General features: G+C 48.0%; 1 protein-coding gene across 3 annotated transcripts in view; it reads left to right on the top strand.

Annotated features, from left to right (window-relative positions):
• RSPH14 (radial spoke head 14 homolog) overlaps window positions 1-23,383 on the top strand; it is a 187,387-nt gene that overhangs the window by 151,213 nt on the left and 12,791 nt on the right. For all 3 annotated transcript variants that reach the window (XM_020996608.2, XM_078154443.1, XM_078154442.1), the window contains exons 5-6: window positions 13,088-13,313; window positions 15,985-16,121. In XM_020996608.2, the coding sequence (XP_020852267.1) occupies window positions 13,088-13,313; window positions 15,985-16,121 (363 nt within the window). The remainder of the gene's footprint in view (window positions 1-13,087; window positions 13,314-15,984; window positions 16,122-23,383) is intronic.

The raw sequence follows: 23,383 nt of genomic DNA, 5'->3' as shown, positions 1-23,383 counted from the left end.
TATTAGGTGCCTAATAAATGTAGAATTGAATTGCAGCAATAGCAGCAAAGACTGACTGTAGTGAGAGACATGGAGCGTGGAGGACCCAAGTTGTGAAGGTAGGGTTGGGCCAGCTTGTGGGGGGCTTTGAATGGCATGTAGCAGGAGGGAGACCCTGGCCCTTCTGGAGCAGGATCCGATCTTTTCTCACAGTGGTGTAAAGTGTGAATTCGTGGTGGCGGGAGGATGTTGTTTCTTCTCTCCAGACCTTGATGACCCCTCCCTCCTCCCCAGCATGTCACCCATCTAGCCATCCAGCTGCCGTGTCTGTGCCGCCTCTCTCTGTTCACACAGCCCCCCACCCTAGTTCAGGACCCCGTCACCCTCTACCTGGTCTCCTGCCACTCCCACCCCGCCCATGCTCCACACACTTGCCAAATTGGCTTCCCTAAAGTGCGGTTCTGATCCAAGGTCCTTCTCAATAAACTTCAGTGACTCCCTAGCACCTTGAGGGTCAGGTACAAATTCTGTAGCGTCTAAGGCTCTTTGCCACCCAGCCCTAGCCTGCCCCTTCATCCTCACTGCCCACTGCTCCCCTTTGTCCTTTTACTGCTCCTTAGATGCAACGCCTCACCTCCCGCCTCTGGGCTTTTGCAGTGCTCTCCTTCTGCTCTACGCATGAAGCCTTTCCTAACCTTCCCAAAGTTGCTAGTGCCTCCACCTCAAAATTACCTCGTATTTATATTTATTTCGCATGTATTCTGCATATAATTCTGTATGTCTATGTGATTTCTTCTGATAGAATGTAAGCCCCTTGAGGGCAGGGCCAGTTTTATTCTTTGTATCTCAAGTATCTGACACATAGTCATCACTTACTAACTTGTTTTTGGTCTGATAATGATGGGAAGAACTGGCAGGAAGTATTGTAATAATCCAAATAGGTAATCATGAAGGCCTAAATCAGGGTGAGGACTGTGGGAGGGGAGAGATGCCAGAGGGGAGAGATGTTATGGAGGTGGAAACGACTGGACTTTTGATAACAACTACTTGGATGTGAGAGGTAATGGAGAGGGAAGAAGACTCAAAGAGCCCCAGCTTTTGAATGTGGGCAGCCAAGTAGACAGTGCCATGGCTGGCAAATTCAGAAAGATGAGTTGGATTGAGGGCAGGATGATCAGCTTGGTTTTTGATGGGACTTCCAGGTGGAGATGTCTGCTTCCCAGCTGGAAATGTGAAACTGAGAAGAGGGGTCCAGATTGGAGGTCTAAGTCTGGGCGTCTCTGTGTGGATGGGGGAGATGGCGCCACGGGAGCAGAGGAGATCACTGAGGGAGGCCACAGGGAGAGTGAAGGCAAGAGGAGCGAGAGACTGGAGGAATTTGATTAGAACACCTCCTGCGCTCCTCTCTGGCTCCTGGTTGGAGCTGATTTATACAGGCTTTGGTTACCACTTGGTTCAGGCTTGTGGGGAAGATGTGGGTAGACAGCAGTTTGTGTGAGAGAGATCACAGAATCTCAGAGCTGGAAGGGGCCTTGTGGCTTAGGCCAACCTGGATCAGAGCAGGAATTCTCACTAATTACAATATCCCCATAAGCGGACATCGATCCTCCCCTCCCAAAGCTGCCCATTCCACTTGGAGTTACTCTGGATGTTAGGCCTAGGAACAAGCCAGGGGTGGGGAACTTTGGCCTTCAGGCCACATGTGGCCTTCTAGATCCTTAGAAGCGGCCTTTTGACATAATCCAAATCTTATAGAAAAAATTTGTTACCATGTGCTAGGCATTGTATTAAGTTGCCTTGACGCAAACACAAGCAGAAAGAAAGAAAGTTCCTGCCTGTGCGGAGCTTATATTCTAATAGAGGAAAACAGTACAGAAAAGGGAGCTGACAAAAAGGGGAGGTGAACAGTGTGGTGTCAAGGAATCCCAGAAAGTCTGAAGCTGTCAGCAGGGAGAATGAAGGTGGGCCCATCTGTGTCCATGGGAGGAGAGGCCACAGTACAGGGGATGTTCCAGGTGGGGAGGGCCCCTCCCCAAAATCGACATGGGAGAAAGGGGCATGGAATGGGTGAGGAGGCTGAGGGAGAGGCAGAACTGGGAGGGGTAAAGGTTGGCTGGCCCAGGCCTCTTTTTTTAGAGTGAGATGACCCAGCAGGAAGTTGTTTTTCTTTTGTGCCAAGCCTACATCAGCCCCTCTGTGGGGTGTGCACCATTACTCCTGGTCTCGTGGGTGGTCCAGACCAAACCGGTCGGATCCCCCCTTCACGTGATGGCTGCCTTTAAATGCAGGACAGTGTTGAAAACCCTCTCACGTCCCCCCTTTAGTTTTCTCCTCTTCTGAGACTCTCGACTTTTCATTTTGCTTTTTCTTGACCACTCTCTGGTTTTGCCACGTCCTTCTTAAACTGTAGTGCCCAGCACTGAGGCCAATATCCCAGGTCTGAATGGCCAGCAAATTCAGCATGTGTCAGTAGTATGAGCTGACCTGCAAAAAGCCATGGAAATTACTTGAATGCAGGCTGCATGTACAGAGGCGAGTGTCCAAAGTGAAGAAGGCAATCGATACCCTCCCCCACCCTGGGCAGAGCACGCCCAGGAAATATGTCTTGTCTGATTCAGCATCTCAAGCATTGTGCCCGTTTCTAGGTAGGCCATGGAGAAACTGGGGAGGAGAGGTCCAGGTGAAGACAGCCAGGAGGGAGGAGTGTGCAAGGATTAGCTGGTGAGCCAGCCCTCACGTATCTGAGAGGCTTTCAGGTAGAAAAGGAACAGGCTTGTTCTGTTTTACCACAGACGGCAGAAGCCATGGGGGAAGATAAAGGGAGGTTTAACAAATTCCCTAACATAGAAATGTGGTGGGCTGCCTTTCCGAGGTCATGAACCTTCTTTTGGGCTCAGGAGGCTGGGTGACCATTTCCTTGTAGAAGAGTGGGATTAGATGCCCCCGGAGTCCTGGTAGAGATGATCATGGGAATTACAATGGGAAGGGACTCTTGAGACCATCTAGTCTAATTCTAGTAGTCTACATGAGGAAACTGAGGCCCAAGATGGAAAGTGATTCACCTAAGGTCACTCGGTCAGTAGCAGAGATGGGATTTCATGCTAAGTTTTCTGACTCATCATCCAGTTCCTTGCCACAATTCCATACTTACTGTCTTCTAATTCTGGCATTCTGCGATTCTACTTTCAACAGTTGTCTCGTTGACAGAAGATGCATACAGGAGTGTGGTAGGCTCCTGAAACTTAGAATGAGATGAGGCTTACAAGGAATACTGAAGAGCACAAAAGGGGTTTTAAAAGCTATATAGGGTAAAGAGGACAGCCAAACAGTGAGTGGCCTGCTGCTGGGAGCGGATGGGATGACGCTAGCCTAGGATAAGAGGAAGCACACCTAGCCAACTCACATTCCTTCCAAGGCTTTTCCTTCCAAGGAGAGTAATCTTTAGTTTGGAAAGGACAGAACAGCTGAAATCTGAGCAGAGAAGGTGGGTGGCTGGTAGGTGTGGGGAGGTGCCACTAGTGGGGTTTGAGAGGTCATGACCAGTGAGAGGGGGGCTGTGGAATTGAACAGAGACCTGACTTTGGATTCCTGGCCACATTTTAGAATGTTATTAATGTTACTAAAGGAACGGTGGCACAGTGGATAGAGCACTGGCCCTGGATTCAGGAGGACCTGAGTTCAAATGCAGCCTCAGACACATAACACCTTACTAGCTGTGTGACCCTGGGCAAGTCACTTAACCCCATTGCCTAGGCCCCCCCTCCACCCCCGAAAAGAAGTGGTGGGGATCACAGAGAACCAGCCTGGCTTGAGTGAAATCTGGTCATGCCAGATTGAGCTCATTTCCCTTGTGGATGAGATCACTGCGGCGGGGGAAGATCAGGGGAATGTCATAGTGGCGCAGCGTTTGACAATGCCCCTGATACTCTTCTAGTGGAAAAAGCCATGTAAACTAGACAATAGTAGATGTGGGTAGTCTCCTCAAGGGCAGGGGTGTCTTTTGCTTCTTTTTGTATCCCCAGCCCTCAACACAGCACCTGGCACATAGTCGACACTTAATACGTGTTTGCTGATTGGTTGAACTGAATGGTCCGGCCTCAAAGAGTAGTCAGCATTGATTTGATGTCAACTTGGAAAGAGGCCTTCAGCGAAATGCGCCAGGGATTTTCTGTTGGCTGGGGATTTTTAATGTTTTTATTAATGAATTGGATAAAGGAATAGCTGGCATGTTTACCAGATTTTCATGTGATGCAAAGCTAAGAAGGATAGCCAGGGGTGTGTTAGAGCCAGCACATATCGAAGCGTGATGGGAGCTGATTGTTAAATGTATGATGTGAGCATTTATGCCTTGGGAATTGGCAAACCCTGAAAATCCTGGCTTGGTTTATTGTCTTATTGGCTGTCTAGTCCTAAGAAATTGATGAAGGGGCAGCTAGGTGACACAGTGGATAGAGCACTGACCCTGAAGTCAGGAGGACTTGAGTTCAAATCCAGGACTTAGACCAAACAGTTGAAACTTACTAGCTGTGTGACCCTGGGCAGGTCACTTAACCCCAATTGACTAAAAACCAAAAAAAAAAAGTGACGGAGAAGGTGTGGCAATTGCAGATTTAACTTGAAATTGCATCATTCAGACTTTTTTTTTCTTTTCAGAGAGCTAGTTAAACGCTTATTAGTGACATGCCCCTGATAGAGCTAAAGCATTCACTGATGGAGCCAGGATCCAGGATGATCTCACCCAGCTAGAGCATTAGGCCAAATCTACTAGGATTAATTTTAATTGAGATAAATTAATTGGGATAAAATCTTTGTTATTGTTCAGTCATTTTTTATGATCCCATTTGAGGTTTTCTTGGCAAAGATACTGAAGTGGTTTGACATTCCCTTCTCATTTTACAGGTGAGGATACTGAGGCAAACAGGGTTAAGTGACTTGCCTAGGGTCACACAGCTAGAAAGTGTCTAAGGCCAGATTTGAACTTCGGTCTTCCTGACTCCAGTCTGGGTGCTCTATCCACTGTACCACCTGGCTGTCATTTAAATGTGAAGTCTTACCCTTGAGTTAATATATCAACTTTCCATGTACGTGATATAACTAGACAACAGTTCATCCAGAAAATATCTGGGTATTTTAGAGAATTCTAAGCTTGAAGCTTGAAGTCAATAGTCAAAAAAGTGAATGGGATCATAGATTATACGAGAAGAGGCATCCAGGATTCGGGGTGGGATGCTTGGTGGTACTCTGCCCTGGTCAGACCCCATCTGGAGGGTTGTTCTGGGAGCCACGCTTTAGAAAGCACACTGATAAGCTGGAGAGCTTTCAGAGGACAGATGACCTTAAGATCAGCCATATACGGTTCATTTGAAGGAATTGGGGCATTCAGTCTAGAAAAGACCGGGTGGAGTGTGCAGGTGGGAGGACGAGGGCACATGAAGTATTTGAACAGATTTCATGTTGAAAAGACTTGTGCTATTTCAATCAATTAGTCAATAAACATTAAGTGTCTACTCTGTGCTAAGCGCTGGACCTGAGATTTGAACTAGAAGCAATGGATGGAAATTACTGAGAGGCAGCTTATGTTTTGATGTAGGGAAATATGTCCTAACTAGTAGTTCTCTAGGGGTGGAACAGGCTGCCTCTGGATAGAGTAGGGCCATCCTCATTGGAGGTCTTCAAGTAAAGACTGGACAAGAGCTCAGGGGGAAATCCCAGTATCTCAGAGGCTAGCGATGTGGCCTGAACAGTCACGTATGCTCTGACATACCTCAAATGGACAAGAGATGCCAACAAGGAGCTCTCTGTCCATGTGCGGTCCATCCTGAATGACCTCTGAGGTCCCTTCTGCCTTTGGGGCTTGGTGATTCCCTCCCTTCCACAGCCTCAGGCTTCCAGTGGCCTTTTCCCACTTCCTGCAGAACCCTGGGGCTCACCTCAGCCAGCTGCACCTCCTTTCCCAGTCTAGACTGAGAGATGGATGAACTTTCCAGAAAAATGTGTTTCAGGAAAAATCCATCAATGTTTTTTAAATGATGAAAAAGCCATTTCCCATTGATGTAAGGTATATAAGGGACATTTTGTGTTTAGAATAGTATCAGTTATTCCATTTTGGTCTCTTTTTGGGGTGCCTCAACATCTGTGCCACAGGCTGTGTTTACAGCGTAACTTGTCATCTCCCCACCCTTCTCTGTCTTTGAACCTTGAACTGGTGGCCCAGTCCTGGACTGGCCCTTAGGAGACCAGGTAATTAGTACTTGAGTGACCTTGGGAAGGTCACTTCTTCCACCTCTCAGTTTTCTCATCTGTAAATGGGGAGAATAATCGATGTTCTATCTCCTTCCCAGGGATGAGTTAGGAGGTCCAAATGAGAGAGCATGAGGGGTTGTTAGAGTGGTTGTGATATCTGCCCTGGGGGAAATTGCACAAGGGGAGAATCTTTTCCCTCACCTACCAGTGGTGTTCCAGTGTTTGCTGCTGGTGCCCCTCCTGGGCCCTCCTTGGCTCATGGCATGACAAGATCCTAGATCTGAAGAGGGAAGGGCTCTCAGGGCCTTCCATTCTAACATCTTCATTTTACCGATGAGGAAACTGAGGCCCAGAGAGGTGAAGAAGTCATTGAGCCCGGTCCTCTGACGCTCGAGCTGGGGCTCCTTCTGCTGAACCAGTCTGCCTCCTCATTGGGCCCCATCCTGGCTCTGACTCTTTCCTTGTGACCGTGGGCTCATTCATTAGCTTCTCCAAACCTCATTTTCTTCATCTGTCAAATAGAGGTAATCACCCTTACACTTAGGGAAAGCATTTTACAAACCTCAGAGTGCTATAGAAAGAGGGGATAATGTTGTTGTGCTTAGCACAGTAAGTGCCTGGCACATAGCAGGCACTTAATAAATCTTTGTTGACTGACTTACAGACTGTTACTATCTTTTCATCCATCTTGAAGTAGAGGTGATCTGAGACAACAGGATCACTGTCCTGGAGCTAGCCTGGGGTCTAGAAGGTTAGACGCCTTCTCCTTAGTTCAGTGAGCATTTATGAAGTGCCTGCTGTGTGCCAGGCCTGGTTCTGGGTGTTGGGGAATACAGAAACAAAAATAAAATACATCTTGCCTTAAGGAGCCTACATTCTACAGGTTTTTATACTTCTAAGGCAGGAGCCTTATCTGTATCTGGCTAGACACTTAGCAGTGTGATCCTGAGCAAATCATTCCATCTCTGAGGATTACTGTCCTCATCAGTAAAATGAGGTTTCCAACACTTGTACTCTATCAACTACTCCATGGCAGTGGTCCCGTGTGTCCCCTTCCCCTGGGGCCGTGGGCCCATGAAGGCAGGAATCAGGACTCTTGGCTGGAGTTGGCAGCAGGGAACATGACCAGAGCTGAGCTCAGGGAAGATGACTTTTTGCAGCAGAGAGAGGCTAAAGGTGCAGGTTGAGCTCATGGCCTGGGGGGGCCCCTGCTGATGCAGAGATTCTGAGATTCTGATTGGGGCACAGAGAAGAGGGAGAAGGGAGGGAGCAGGTAGAAGAATACTGCAGGAGTTTGGCCCTAAGAGCCTGATTTGGAGCAGTGGGAACCTAGCTGAGGGGACAGATTTGAGGAGGGGCAGAGGAAGGATCGGCTGATTGGATGGGGGGAGAGGAGGGCATGTGAGCCTTTGGAGAAACAGAATTTAAAAGTCAAACAGCTATGCGTGGTAGGTGAGGGAACATTCCCCAGACACTTGGAACCAGAACTCTTCAGGCTTAAAAAGAACTCTGACCCTGACAGAGAGCAAATGGAGTCAGATGACCCCAAGCAGCTGAGCAAAGGCTGTTGGGAAGAGGAGGAGTGTGGCGTCAGCAATCAATCAGTCAATCAATCAACAAGCATTTATAGAGTGCTTCCTCCATGCCAGGCCCCAGCTAAGGCAAGAGCACCAACACAGGCCCTGCCCTCCAGGAGCTCACAGTCTAATGGGGCAGACAACCTGCGGAGAAATAAGGCCACCCAAGATACATGCAGCATAGAGGGAGTGGAAGGCCTCCTGCAGAAAGTAGCCTGTGCTCTCGGTCTTGAAGAAAGCCAGAGATGTCAAAGAAAGGGGGGAGGGGAGGAGACAGAGTGTTGCAGGCTTGAAGGCAACCAGTGCAAAGGCGCAGAAGTGGGAGCTGATGTGGCCTTTCTGAGGCACAGCCAGTGCAAAGGCCCAGAGGTGGGGGATGACGTATCCCTTCTGAGGCACAGCCAATAGAAAAACAAGGGAGGAGGGTGGTGTTGGTGAAGGATGATTAGACTGAGGACAGAGGCTATGTCTTCTCTATACATCATGTCTCCCCAAATATGGGCATAGTGTTGTCCACACGACAGGTGCCTATTTGTTGTCATGGAGTTCCGGTCTGGCCCTGTTGGCTGAGTCTGTCAGGCAATGGGGGAATTTGGGGCTGGAGCTCAGGAGGGGAGGGAGGTTTGGCCATCATCTCCATGGGGCTGTCGATGGAAGCCAGGAGAGGTGAGGAAGCCGGAGGGCCAGGCTCAGAGGAAGGGGCTTTGCTGGTGGCCCCCAGAGCCTCCTTTGGCCTTCAGCCCCTGTGGGCCAGCACTGGTGGCCGCTCTCCTTCTGCCCCTCTTTGCACATGGAGTCACAGATTTGGGTTAGTTATAAATAGCCAGACCTGCGTGGCTCCTCTTAGCACATGAAGGATCCAAATGGACAGGCAGGCAGACGCAGAAAGCATGCATTGCATTTTTAATCTTTGGTGTTTTGCATCTCTGGCTTTCCCTGTTTTTCTCTCTGTCTCTGTTCCTGTCTCTTTCTCTGTCTCCCCTCTCCTCTCCTCTGTCCCCCCCATTTCCCCCTCCTGCTTTCTCCTCTCAATATAGCAAACTAAAGCACACTCACACACATATATGTATAGACTGGACACATGTGTGTGTGTGTGCACACGTGCGTGTGCCCTGCCAAGGGTAGAGAGGGAGAAGGGGGATGATGTGAGGTGGGGGGAAGGACTGGGAGGTGAAACAAAGAACAAAACCCTCTTTGATCAAGGTCAGACCTCCGGTCTCCTCTCTGGGCAGCAACCAGAATTCGGCATTGAAGACTGAGGTGGCTCAGTGTAACAGGAGGAGCCCTGGAGGTGGGATCTCAGAGCCTCCGCTCTAGCTCTGCCGCTTCTTAACCGAGGGACCTCTCTGAGCCGTCAGCCAGTCTCTAAGGTCCTCTACCCTTAAGCAGAGGAGCTGGGGGCAGTGAGGTGGCGCCATAATGCACAGAGCACTGGACCTGGACTCAGGAAGGCCTGAGTGCAAATCCTACCCCAGACACTTTCTACCTGTGTGACCTTGGGCACTCACGTCTCCCCCGTGTTCTTCCGTTTCCTCAGCTGTAGAATGGGGCTCATAATGGTGCCTGCCTCCCAGGGATGTTGGGAAGCATCTTTGTAATGGGCTCAGCACACAGCCTAGTACACAGTAGGTGCTTAATCTGGCTCATTTCTCCTTTCTATCTGAGCCAGGCTCAGGGTTCTCTTGCCCTCCCTGGCTTCCTTCAAGGCCCAGCTAGAGTCCCTCCTCCTCCAGGAAGCCTTTCCCGCTTCCCTGTAGGGCTTGTGCCTGCTCTCTCTTAATCTCTCCCAATTCACTGCGTTTGTAGCTTGTTTGGACATTGCTGTTTGCACGTGGACTCCCCCTTAGACCAGGAGCTCTTGGAGACCAAGGACTATTTTTGCCGTTCCCTGTCTCTCCAGCAGTCACAGCAGGGGCCCTTGGACTCTGGGGCTCTGGCTGCCCTTCTGCCCTCCTGACACCAGGAGACACCTCCAGGGCTTTGAAGGCAGCGCCTTTGGAACCAGCAGAAAAGGCTACCAGGCCAAACCCGGGGAAGGTCGCGAGCTTGCTGCCTGTGGCCTGCCTGGCCAAGAAGTGCCCCTCCCCAGGCTGGCTGCAGGGGCTGAATTGTTTCTGGGCACAGGTAAGCTGTGATCGACAGACAGAAACCTCAGGGAAGGAGGTGTTTCTCCCGGGACACCAAGAAGTAGCTTCTCTGCTGTTCTTGATGGGAGAGCAGCTGAGATCTTGGGGATTCTAAGGGGGGTGTCAGACCCTCTGAAAACGCACCAGCTGAAAACCTCAGCAGGCCTTAGCGCCGAGCAGGCGGGCCGCCATCCCTGGCAGCAGAGACAGGCTCCCAGCATCAGCAGACAGGGCACAGGCTGGGAACTGGAAGGGGCTTTCCTCAGATCTCAGAGCTAGAAGGAAGCACGTAGTTCAGCGGCCCGCCTCCGCCACACCTCCTCGCCTCCTCGCATCCCTGCCCACATCTGCTGCCACATCCCCAGACACAGAGGCCCGCTACCTTGCAAGGCAGCATCAGCCACCCCTAGCTCTCTCCTCGTTGTCCAAGAGGGCCAGCTGCTGGAAGGAGCCTCCCCATCCCTCCTCCTACCCTCAGATGGTAGAGTTACAGCCTGCATGTTCTGGGCCTCAGTTTTCCTTTCTATAAAATGGAAGGATGATGGAGTTGGACTGGATAGAAGGCAGTGTAGCGTGGTGGGATGATTCCTGGGTTTAGAATCAAAGGACCCAGGCCGGCTTCCCCGCCCTGCTGTGGGGGCACGGTCGCTGAGATGGCGCAGTGGAGACTCGAAGTCAGAAAGACCCGAATTCCATTCCTGCCATTGACCCTATCTGTGTGACCTTGGGCAAGTCACTGAAACTCTGCCTCCGTTTTTTCTTCTGTAAACGGAGCTCGTCATAGCACTCACCTCACAGCGTTGTTGAGGATCGAATCAGATAGCCGTGTAAGGCACTTTATAAATGCGAGCTGATTGGCTGTGACTCTCTGGGTGCCTCAGCCTCCCTCTGTGGATGAGCTAAAAGGATGGAGGATGTCCGGTCCAGGTGAGAGAAGTCCGAGGTGGACTCGGGTGGGCAGCCGTGTACATGGCTGTGTCGACCCTCACCCCAAATGCTTGATTCCAACGGTGGAAACCCATTACTCTAGGGCTGAATGACCGTTTGGGAGACTGACTGGAGGGGGTCTTTCTTGCATATACTGCTGTGTTCTGTCATCCAACTCTTCATGACCCCATGTGGGGTTTTCTTGGCAGAGATACTGGAGTGGTTTGCCGCTTTCTTCTCCCCCTCATTTTACAGGTGAGGAAACTGAGGCAAGCGGTGTGAAGTGACTTGCCCAGGGTCATACAGCTAGAAGTGTCTGAGGCCAGATTTGAACTCGGGAAGATGAGTCTTCCTGATTCCAGTCTGGGCTCTCTGTGCACTATGGCGCCCCCTACCTGCCTGCCAGCTCATGTTCACTTATATTGTTCATATGTGGTTTATATCATAGTCTCTGAGGCCCCTTCTAGCTGAGATTCTGTGTCATCAGCCTTTGTCACTAGGTGGTCTCTTAGGAGACCGTCTCAAGCTCTGAGAGTCTAGAATTCTTTTCTTCTTCCCTCCCGTCCCTTTGTCTCATGCCCTCTGGGCCCTTCCCATCGTCCCTATCGGAAGCTCCGAGTTCAAATCCTGACCCTGCCGCTTGCTTCAGGGATTGGGGTGGGGGAAGGTGTGACTCGATTCCCTTCTCTGTAAGTCAAGAGCCAATTGAACTGGAAGGCCCCCTGCAGGCGGAGAAGATGGCTAGGGGGTGCTCAGAGATTTAGGCGGTTGCTCTTTCCTCCTTCAGCCTGGAGACACTCCCCTGGAATGTAGCCCCTCACCAGCCCTGGTGCAGGGGAGCACCCCGCAGCCTCCAAGGGAGGTGACGCACACACCAGCCGGCTCTGCCCCTTTCACCCCCTCACTCTGCCTGCCTTTGAAGTCCTCAGGGGGCTCAGACGAAGGCTCATAGCATACTTTCAAAGGCCACGTTCCTCAGGCTAATGGACGCCTGGTAAATAAATTACTGCTAATTGGCACATTGAGACCCGTAGGCTCATGAGCCTGCCCCTTTGTACCTTTGGAGCAAATTAAGGAGGTGGCTGGGGAGCACGGCGAGCGTTTCTGCTTTCGGCTGCCTCTTCCAGCAAGAGCGGCTTGAGAAGAGAGGGCATGGTGCCTCAGCTCTTTGTGGGCTGCTTGGGGGGGGGGCTGGGGGGACTCTCAGCTTGGAGGCCCCTTGGCATGGGAGAGGGACTCTGGGGTGGTAGAGAAAGTTGACTGGGGTAGGCTTGGCATCAGTGTCACTGCCTTTTGGGTTGTGTTTGAGGTACATGGGGATGGGCGGCCCTTTGCCCTCCATCCCTGCCCCCTCCCCCCACACTTGGTAACTTCCAGGGTCTCTGATTTCCTGGGGTGTGTGTGTGTGCAGCCTTCTTCCTCTGACGCAGGCTGATCCATCCCCTCACCCTCCTCGTGACTTAGTACATTGGCTTGGGCCTCAGGGCCCACCCCCTGCCATCTCCCTCGTGGGAGCTTCTGTGTTCTAGATGAGGCCGCGTTTCACACCAGCGACATTTGTCCATTCTGGCCTCAGGACATGCTCCAAGCCCTTCTGCCTCTTCTGGCCTTCTGTACAGAATCAAAGTTGGGCCGATCGCCCTAATGAGATATTGGAGAGCTCTTGGATCAATATGCATTCGTTTCTATAAAGTGACAGGCCCCCAGAAAGCTGGTGCCCCAAAGGAGAGGGCTGGGCAGAGGCCGAGGAGCTCTGCTGTCTGGCTCCTTCCCTATTTCCCCTTCACTCCTTGGACAGTGGAGTCCTGCAGACCTGATGCAAATCCTGGCTCTGCCGCTCACTAGGTGTGGGACCTTGGGCACATCCCTTAACCTCTCTGGGCCTCAGTTTTCTCCTCTGTAAAAAGAGGAGGTTGCTAATGTCCTTCAGTCATTTGAGTCTGACCGACTCTCTGTGACCCCATTTGGGGTTTTCTTGGCCGAGATACTGGAGTGATTTGCCATTTCCTTCTCCGGCTCCTTTTACAGATGAGGAAACTGAGGTAGACAGGGTGAAGTGTCTTGCCCAGGGTCCCACAGCTAGTGAGTGTCTGAGGCCAGATTTGCATTCAGGTCTTCCTGACCTCAGGCCAGGGCTCCATGCACTGGACCAGCTGCTCAGTAAAAGGGAGGGGGCTGCCCCAGATGCCTCCCATGTCTGAGTCTAGCGCCCTGTGCTCTCTCTCTCTCCTCCAGGGGCGGACGCGATCATCCAGAAGGGCCTGATCCCCTCTCTGGTGAACAAGGTGAAGGACGAAGATGAGGAGATTCAAGAGCTCATCTTGGACACGCTTTACTTCTGCCTGCGATGGGACGCGTCCCCGGCCCTGCAGAGCAAGGCGGTGCCAATCCTTCGGGAAAAGCTCAGCGACCCCAACGAGAATATCCGCAGCAAAGCGGCCCACGCCTTGATGGCCATCTGGTGAGAGGCCGGGAGGGAGCGGCCGGAGGCGGGTGGGGCCGGGGCGCGCGTGGAGTGGGGGCAAGTCTCCGTCTTCCCGTCTGCGAGATGAGCTGCTGCCCGAGATAAGTCAGGGAGGCCGAGGTGCAGGAGCGGAGCCTGGGCTTTGGAGGCAGAGGGCTGGACAGCTCACCCCATGTCTGCGCCTCTGTTACTAACGGGCTTGGGCTGACGTGACCTGTGTTGGGCCTTGCTAAGCACAGAGAAGCTGGCCCCAGCTCCCTCCCCCCTCTCCTCCTCCTCTTCCTCTCCCCTCCCCCCACTCCAAGGTGGGCTCGGCTGCTCAGGCGTGGGGAAGGCGGTTGGTGGGGACGGCTGTGTCCTCCAGGAAGCTCAGAGCTTCCAGATCAAACTCGGGAGCCGAGGGTTGCCCGGGCACAGCTGTTCTCTGCTGCCTTTGGTGACAGGCGCAGAGCACCCTGGGGCTAGCTTATGCCATTACGGTTTTGTGGTCACTCCTCCCCTTGGGTCAGCACACTCTCCAGCCACACATCCTCAGGCCAGTCCTTCTGAGGACATCTACTTGCCTGAAGATACTGAGGGTCCCACAGGGTGTGGGATAAAGGCTGCTAGGGGTGCCACAGTGCATAGAATGCCAGGCCTCGAGTAGGAAAGACTGAGTTCAAATCGGGCCTCAAACACTTCCTACCTGTGTGACCTTGGGCAAGTCACTTCACTGCTGTCTGACTCAGTTTCCTTGACTGTAAAATAGGGAGAATAACAGCACCTCCTTGCCAGGATTATGTGAGGATCAAATGGGATGCTTGTAAAGGGCTTATCATAGTGCTCGGTGCGTACTTTTTTCAGAAATACTTGTTTCCTTCCTTTCTAAAGCGGGGGCCTTAGCCTTGGGGATGCTCTTGCTGATTTTTCTCACGTGGTCTGAATTTCTCTCTGCCTCCTCCTCCTTTTTTCGTTGGTTCTGTTTCCTAATCTTTCAAACTCAAATTCTCCCTTTTCAGCTCTCCTCTCTTCATGATGGAATGGGGCAGAACGCTTTCCTGGGCATCGGCAGGGTGGAGTTTCCCTCTGCCCTCTGCCCCTCACACAGTAGGATCCTGGACAGGTCACTGCTCTCTGGGCTTCAGTTTCTTCTTCTGCAAAATGTAGGCATCGGACCAGATGCTTATTGGCGGGGGTCAGGGGTCGGAGCCAGTTCTGACGATTCCTTGGTCCCTCTGGAAGGACCCTTCCAGCACTATCCTTCTCTCCTCCAAGGTCTCTCCAAGCCCTGACCTTTGATGTCTTCTCCTCTGCTTGAGGGCAGGAATTGCCTGGTGCATAGTAGGGTCTTAGGAAATATTTGTTGAACTAAATTGAATTAGTTTTGATCCCGAGGGTTGTCTTTAGGGGTGAAGTGTGGCAGAATGTGTAGAGAATTGGACTTGGGGCCAGGAATACCTGGGGAGATGTCTCTTTATGCCACAAGGCTTGGTTTTCTTGGTAGCATGAGTTCCAGGTGATATCCAGATTGAAGAGGCCACTCTAGGTGGGATGGTGGAATGAGGAGCCACAGAGATCTTCACGGCCTGTTAGGATGGTCTGAAACCAATGAAGTGAAAGTACATAAGCAGAAGGGCTTATTAGTGGAAGCGCTCCCATCGACTGTACAAATGGTGGCCAATGTCATTAGGTCCTTTCCACATGGTATTGACTGTACAATGGTGGCCAATGTCATTAGGTCCACTCCACATGCTATTGACTGTACAAATGGTGGCCAATGTCATTGGGTCCACCCCACGTGGTATTAACTGTACAAATGGTGGCCAATGTCACTGGGTCCATTCCACGTGGTATTGACTGTACAAATGGTGGCCAGTGTCATTAGGTCCATTCCACAATTGCAGAAGAAGGTAGGAAAGGTATTATTCTCCCGTGATCCTTATTTAAGAGATGAGAACGTGGAGGCTCCGAGAGGTTGCCCGTGACTGCTGGCCTCCTCGTGGTCAAGGGTATGAATGATAACCACAAGAGAGGCACCCATTTCTGTGGTGTTTGGTGGCTCACTAGGTGCTCTTCTCAAAACGGCTACATGAAGCAGGTAGTGGAAGTATAATTATTCCCATTTTACAGATGAGGGAACTGAGTCTCGGGGGAGGAAATGAATTTGCCCGAGGTCACATAGCTAGGAAGCATCAGATCCTGGACTAGAACTCAGGCCTTCTAACTCCAAAGCCAAGGTCCATCTCTAAGGCAAAGGGGACTGGACTGTTCCTTGTGGCACCTCTCTCCTCCCTCTTCTGGGGCTTAAAGTATGGTGGTGTGGTCAGAGAGACCTGGATTAGATCCATCCTTCAATGCTTCCTAGACTCTTAAGCCTATCATTTACCATGGTACCTGCCATATTTGGAACACTCAATAAATGCTTGTTATATGACCAACTTAATCTCTCCATACCTTAGTTTTCTTATCTGTAAAATGGGGATGATAACAGCCTCTATCTCCCAGGGTTGTGAGGATTAGGTGAGGTAACAAAGGTAAAGTGCTTAGTGAACCAGGGGCTCTGTAAATGCTAGCCATAGCTGCTGTTGTTGTGTTCTGGGGTTCCTGAGGAGGGTGGGGATGGGGTGGGAGCACCTCTCCTCCCATGCTCCTTGGGCTGCTTTGGGCCCTGATGACATCTTTCCTCCAGCATGCCACGGGAGGGGAAGAACCAAGTGTGGGATTATGGCGTCATCCCCCTGCTGGTGTTGCTTCTGGATGACTTCAGCATAGATGTGAAGGCCAATGCTGCCGGGGCACTGATGTTTGCAGCGGTGACTACTGCAGGTCAGAGGGCCCGGAACTGGGGGAGGGGGACAGCTTGAGGCCTAAGGCCAGGGGGAGATGGAGCCCCTCTTAGAGCCCAGGTTTCAGCTGCTCTTTGGAGAGCTATTTAAAATGTCCCCCAGCTTGAGGAGAGGTGGCTGAATACAGACTGGCTGGGGCCTGCTCCCTCCTCCCCCCATGGAGTTCTGAAGCATTATGTAAAGCCTTCTGGGGGAAGTGTGATTATCCCCATTTTATAGTGGAGGGCAAGAGGCAGCATGGTGTGGTTTATATTGGCACAATGATTCTTCATGAGAAGGTCCCAATTCTAATGAAATCATAAATTTGGTAAAACACACACACACACGTACACACACACACACATGTAATACACATGCTCACACACACATGCATGCACACATACAACCCATGAGATGAAGAAACAGGCTTGGAGGAAGGGGAGGTGGTTTGCCCAAGACCACCAGCCAGTCAGTTAATTTTTGATCACGTCATTACTGCCAGTTATTTTTGTCAAGCTGAAGGTGGTGGAAGTTTTCCTTCCCTCTGCACAAGCTCCCCTTCTTGTCCTCCATCCCTGGGGAGGTGAGAGGAGCCTGGGCCCACAGCAGAAGGACCTGGCTCCCTTCCTGTCTCCGCTGGGGCTCTGGGCTCTTTCCTCCTCTGGAAGATGAAGGGTTTGGAACAAATCAACTCTAAGATGCCTTCCGGCTCCAAATTGTTTCCCCTCTCTTCATGATCCATGAATAACCCCCCTAATTCTAGGCCAGAGCTGTGTCTACTGGCCCTGTTGGAAGCTGTGTCCCCACCCAGTGCCTGACATGGCACCATTAGGAATTCCTTCCTTGGAGATTTGAGCACTATTTGGGCTTTTCCAGAGCCTTCAATGAACACATTCTGTTGGGAGGAAGAATCTGGGGAGTTGTCAACCACTCATGCCTTTTTGGAAATCAGTTTAGCAGCTCAATTGGTAGTCCTGCGTGGGTGAGATGCTTTGTGCATCCTGGAGGACTGGGGCATCTGAGGTTTGAGGATAGTCTTGAAATAGATGTGGGAGAACCTTAAAGAGCAAGGTGCCTGACCTCTTCATCTTGCTATATGCCGCTTCCAGTGACTCCCCTAACCAGATTTTACTGTCTCTAGAGTGGCATTGTAGACCTTTGGACACCCCCAACCTTTTGGGAGGAGATTTGGCCTCACAAGATCCAATCACAGGGTGGAGGAAACCCAGGAATGGAGCCTCCCCCAGCCCCACATAACCAACTGATTCTCGACCCCATTTTTATCCCATCATTGTCCATGGTCTAGGGCCTCTGAGAGGTATGCTAAGAAGGATATGGAAGGCACCCCAGGGGCCCGGTGAAATAGCTGGACGCTGGACTCATTGTTCTGAGCCTAAATATCTAATGCGGGTTCATCAAATAAAGGTGGAATCAAATTTATATTATTTGTTCAGGAAGATCCTGTCCTGGGGAGAAGTTAGGAAATGCCATTGTTGTGATAATGGTGTTTTCAGGCCTATGCATGCGTCTCTGTCTGTGTGTCTTTGCCTGTATCTGGATATATGTGCGTATGCCCGTATGTCTGTGTGTGTCTGTGTTTGCTTGGTATCTGTGTATTTGTGTAACTTTGGGTGTGTTTCTGTATGATCCCAAGTATCTTTGTCTTTTTGGACCCTGGGTACACATGTGCATCCCTGGGTATATTTGTGTTTGTGCCTCTGTGCGTCTGTGTGTTTGTACGAGTGTGTCTCTGTGTATCTGCATGGTTCCGAGCTACTCTTGGGAACATACCTGTGTGCTGATTGATCTTCTTGAGTGTGCAGGTGAGTAGGCTGCCCTGGATGCTAAGGAAATGCCTCCATTGCTGAACGTGTTGGATATTAGAAAGAGGAAGCCTCGCTCGTGTGCCTTGAAGGCACTCGCTATGCTGGCTGAGGCACACCCTCCCCCACTCCAGAGCCCTGCCATGTTGGCGAAGGAGCTGGATAAGTCTGAGGGTCTGCTGATGGAGCGGGACCCAGACTCAATTTGAATAGTCCAAATAGCAACCAAGGTCATCCTGTGGAAACCTTGAGCCTTGGCCTCTAGGACCACAGACTTTTTTTTTTTTTTTGGAACTATGCCCAAAGGGCTATAAAAATGTGCATCCCTTTGACCCAGCAATAGCACTTCTAGGGCTGTATCCCAGAGAGATCACATGAATGGGAAAAGGACCCACATGCACAGAAATATTTACAGCAGCTCTTTTTGTAGTGGCAAAGAACTGGAAACTGAGGGGATGCCTATCCATTGGGGAAAGGCTGAACAAGTTGTGGTATATGAATGTAATGGAATACTATTGTGCTATAAGAAATGATGAGCAGGCGGACTTCAGAAAAACCTGGAAACACTTGCATGGTCTGATGCTGAGTGAAGTGAGCAGAACCAAGAGAACATTGCACACAGTAACAGCCACATTGTGCAATGACTAATGTTGATAAACTTAACCCCTCTCAGCAATGCAAGGATCTCAGACATCTCCAAAGGCCTCGTGATGGAAAATGCTGTCACATCCAGAGAAAGAACGATGGAGTCTGAATGCAGACCGAAGCAGACTGTTTGCTCTTTTTTTCTTCTGTTTTGTTTTGTTTCCTCTTCCTGGTGGTTCCTCCTATTGGTTCTAATTCTTACTTACAACATCACTAATGTGAAAATATATTTAATGGAAATGTATATGTATAGCCTATATCAGATTGTGCGCCCTTTTGGGGAGGGAGGTGGGGAGGGAGAGGGAGAAAAATTTAAAACTCAAAAGCTTATGGAAGTAATTGTTGATAAATCAAAATAAATTAATAAAAAATTATTCATTTTTAGTTTTCAACATTTGCTTCCACAAGATTTTGAGTTCCAAATTTTCCCCCATCTCTCCCCTCCCCCATCCCAAGTCAGCATATGTTCTGAATACTCCCTTCCCCTAATCTGCCCTCCCTTCTATCATACCCCCCCCCTTCTCTTATCCCCTTTCCCTTCTATTTTCCTGTAGGGCAGGATAGATTTCTATATCCCATTGCCTGTATCTTATTTCCCAATTGCATGTCAAAACCATTTTTAACATGTGTTTTTAAAACTTTGGGCTCTAAATTCTCTCTCTTCCTCTCTCCTCACCCAATCTCATTGAGAAGGCAAGCAACTCAAAATAGGTTATACACGTGTAGTCATGCAAAACACTTCCATAATAGTCATGTTGTGAAAAGCTATATTTACCTTCATCCTATCCTGCCCCTCCATTTATTCTATTCTCTCCTTTGACCCTGTCCCTCCTCAAAAGTGTTTGCTGACTTTCTTTTTTTAAAATAATAATATTTTGTTTTTTTCCAATTACATATAAAGACAATTTTTAACATTCATTTAAAAATTTTTTTGAATTCCAAATTATCTCCTTCCCTCCCTTACCACCCCCCTACCTAAGACAGTTAGCAATTTAATATAGGTTATGTATGTGCAATCATATAAAACGTATTTCTACATTATGTTGTGAAAGAAGAAATAGGCCAAAAGAAAAGAACCACAAAAAACCCAAAGAAAGTGAAAGTAGTGTGCTTCAATCTGCATTGAGATTCCATCAGTTCTTTCTCTGCATGTGGCCAGCATTTTCCATCATGAGTCCTTCGGAATGATTTTGCAGCACTGTATTGCTGAAAAGAGCTAAGTCGTTCATTGTGCAATGTGGATGATACTGTGTACAATGCTCTCCTGGCTCTGCTCCCTTCACTTTGCATCAGTTCATACAAGTCTTTCCAGGTTTTTCTGAAATCTGCCTGCTCATCATTTCTTATAGCACAATAATATTCCATTACAATCATATACCACAGCTTGTTGAGCCATTTCCAAATTGATTGACATCCCTTTGGTTTCCAGTTCTTTGCCACCACAAAAAGAGCTGCAATAAATATTTTAGTACAAATAGGTCCTTTTCCCTTTTTTTGATGTCTTTGGGATATAGACCTAGCAGTGGTATAGCTGGATCAATGGATATGCACAGTTTTATAGCCCTTTGGGCATAGTTCCGCATTGCTCTCCAGAATGGTTAAATCAGTTCACGACTCCACTAGTAGTGCATTAATATCCCAATTTTCCCATGTCCTTTCCAACATTTCTCATTTTCCTTTTCTGTCATAGTAGACAATCTGATAGGTGTGAGGTGGTACCTCAGAATTGTTTTAATTTGCATTTCTCTAATCAATAGTGATTTAGAGCATATCTTCATATTACTATAGATAACTTTGATTACTTCATCTGAAAACTGCCTGTTCATATCCTTTGACCATTTGTCAATTGGTAAATGGCTTGTATTCATATAAATTTGACTCAGTTCTCTATGTATTTGAGAAATGAGGCCTTTATCAGAGACATTTGCTCTAAAGATTGTTTCCCGGCTTTCTGTTATCCTTCTAATCTTGGTTGCATTGGTTTTATTTGTGCAAAAGCTTTTTAATTTAATATACTCAAAATTATCTATTTTACATTTTGTAATTTCTCTGTCTCTTATTTGGTCATACAGTTTTCTCTTCTCATAAATCTGATAGGTATATTTTGCCTTGCTCTCCTAATTTGCTTATGGTATCATCCTTTATGTCTAACTCATGTACCCATTTTGACCTTATCTTGGTATATGGTGTGAAATGTTGGTAGGACCAGAGACTTTCCACTGGGCCTGGCTAGGCAAAACCTTGATAATCCTAATGATAATGGTGATTGCATAGTAATTGTAAATATTCATCTTATTTAGGTTATGGTGACATCTCATTGGGCAAGATAATTGCTAAGAATTTCCTTTGTTTGCTCTTCATTTGTTGTGATTTCCCCTTTTTTCATTTTTAATATTAGTAAATTGATTTTCCTCTCTTTTCAACAGATTAGCTAATGTTGTATTTTAAAAATTTTTTGAAAAATCAATTTGTAGTTTTCTTTGTCATTCAATACTTTGTTTTGTTTTAAATTTTATTTATCTCTTCTTTGATTCTCACAATTTCTATTCTTTCTATGGTGGGGGGGGTGGAAAGATGGCACAGTGGATATAGAGTGCCAGACCTGGAGTCAGAAAGTCTCATCTTCATGCGTCCAAATCTGGCCTCAGATACTTATTGCCTGTGTGACCTTGGGCAAGTCGCTGACCCCTGTTTGTCCTAGTTCCTCAACTGTAAAATGAGGTGGAGAAGGAAATGGCAAACCATTCCAGTATCTTCGCCAAGAAAACCCCAAATGGGGTCATGAAGGGTCAGACATGACTGAAAAACAACGAACAACAGTTCTTTCCATTTAGATTGGATTTTTTTTATTTGTTGCTTTTCTGGATTTCTTAGTTGCATGAACAGTACACTGGGCTGCTCTTTCTCTCTTTTGCTGATGAAAGTATTTAGAGATAAACGTTTTCCCCAAGGACTGCTTTGGCTTCATTCCAAAGGTTTTGGTATGTTGTCTCATCGTTGCTCTTTCTTTGATGAAATTATCTATTGTTTCTATGATTTGTTCTTTGACACACTAATTCTTTAGGATTAAATTATTTAGTCTCTAAGTTTGACTCTTTTCTTCAAAGGTCCTTTATTGATTAGAATGTTTACTGAGTTGTGGTCAGTAAAGGATGCGTTAAATATTTCTGCTTTTCTGAATTTCTTTATGAGGTTTTTGTGTCTAACACACAATCAATTTATGTAAATGTGCAATGAACATACGAAAAATATGTTATATTGCTCTCTATTCACATTCGGTAGTTGCCAGAGATCTAAAATTCTGTTCAAGTATTTATTTTCTTTTTTAAATTTTATTTTCTTTTTTCTTTTTTTTAACATATGTTTTAAAAACTTTGGGTTACAAATTTTCTCCCTTCCTCCCTCCCCACCCACCCTCATTGAAAAGGCAAGCATCTCGATACAGGTTATAGATGTAGCATCATGCAAAACACTTCCATAGTAGTGCTGTTGTGAAAAACTAACCTTCATCCTATCCTACCCCCATTTATTCTATTCTCTCTTTTGACCCTGTCCCTCCTCAGAAGTGTTTGCTTTTGATTATCCCTCCCCAATCTGCCCTCCCCCTATCAACCCCTGCTCTCTTGTCCCCTTCCCCCTTATTTTCCTGTAGGGTAAGACAGATTTCCATACCCCATTGTGTATGTTATTCCCTCCTTAAGCCAAATCCTATGAGAATAAGATTCACTCATTCCCTCTCACCTTCCCCCATTTCCCCTCCACTGTAAAAGCCTTTTCTTGTCTGTTTCATGTGAGATAATTTACCCCATTCTACTTCTCCCTTTCTCCTTCTCCCAGTATAATCTTCTCTCACCCCTTAATTTTATTTTCCAGATATCACCCCTTCATCTTCAACTCACCCTGTGCCCTCTATCTATGTATGCATACATATAATTTTTTCCCTCCCACTACCCTAATACTGACAAAGGACTCATGAGTTACAAATATCATCTTTCCCTGCAGGAATGTAAACAGTTCAACCTTAATAAGTCTCTTATGATTTCTCTTTTCTGTTTACTTCTTCCATGTTTCACACTTATATTTGAAAGTCAAATTTTCTGTTCAGCTCAGGTCTTTTCCTCAGGAATGCTTGAAAGTCCCCTATTTCATTGAATGACGATCTTTTACCCTGAAGGATTATATTCAGTTTTGCTGGGTAGGTGATTCTTGGTTGTAGTCCTATCTCCTTTGCCCTCGAATATCATACCATGCCCTGTCCCTTAATGTAGAAGCTGCTAAATCTTGTGTTATCCTGATTGTGTTTCCACAATACTTGAATTGTTTCTTTCTGGCTGCTTGCAATATTTTCTCCTTGACCTGGGAATTCTGGAATTTGGCTACAATATTCCTAGGAGTTTTCCTTTGGGGATCTCTTTCAGGAGGTGATCGGTGGATTCTTTCAATTTCTATTTTGCCCTCTGGTTCTAAAATATCAGGGCAGTTTTCCTTGATAATTTCTTGAAAGATGATGTCTAGGCTCTTTTTTTGATCATGGCTTTCAGATAGTCCAATAATTTTTAAGTTCTCTCTCCTGGATCTATTTTCCAGGTCAGTTGTTTTTCCAATGAGATATTTCACATTCTCTTCTATTTTTTCATTCTTTTGGATTAGTGTTACAGTGCCTTTATTTCTCAAATTGTCACTAGCTTCCAATTTCTCCATTCTAATTTTTAAGGAAGTATTTTTTCAGTAAGCTTTTGGACTTCCTTTTCCATTTGGCCAATTTTGCTTTTTAGGGCATTCTTCTCCTCATTGG

Source organism: Phascolarctos cinereus, unplaced genomic scaffold, assembly GCF_003287225.1.
Source record: "Phascolarctos cinereus isolate Bilbo 61053 unplaced genomic scaffold, phaCin_HiC Scaffold_4;HRSCAF=312, whole genome shotgun sequence".
Lineage (NCBI taxonomy): Eukaryota > Metazoa > Chordata > Mammalia > Diprotodontia > Phascolarctidae > Phascolarctos > Phascolarctos cinereus.
Note: the sequence above shows the minus strand (reverse complement) of the source record. Positions and strands in the feature narration are given on the sequence as shown.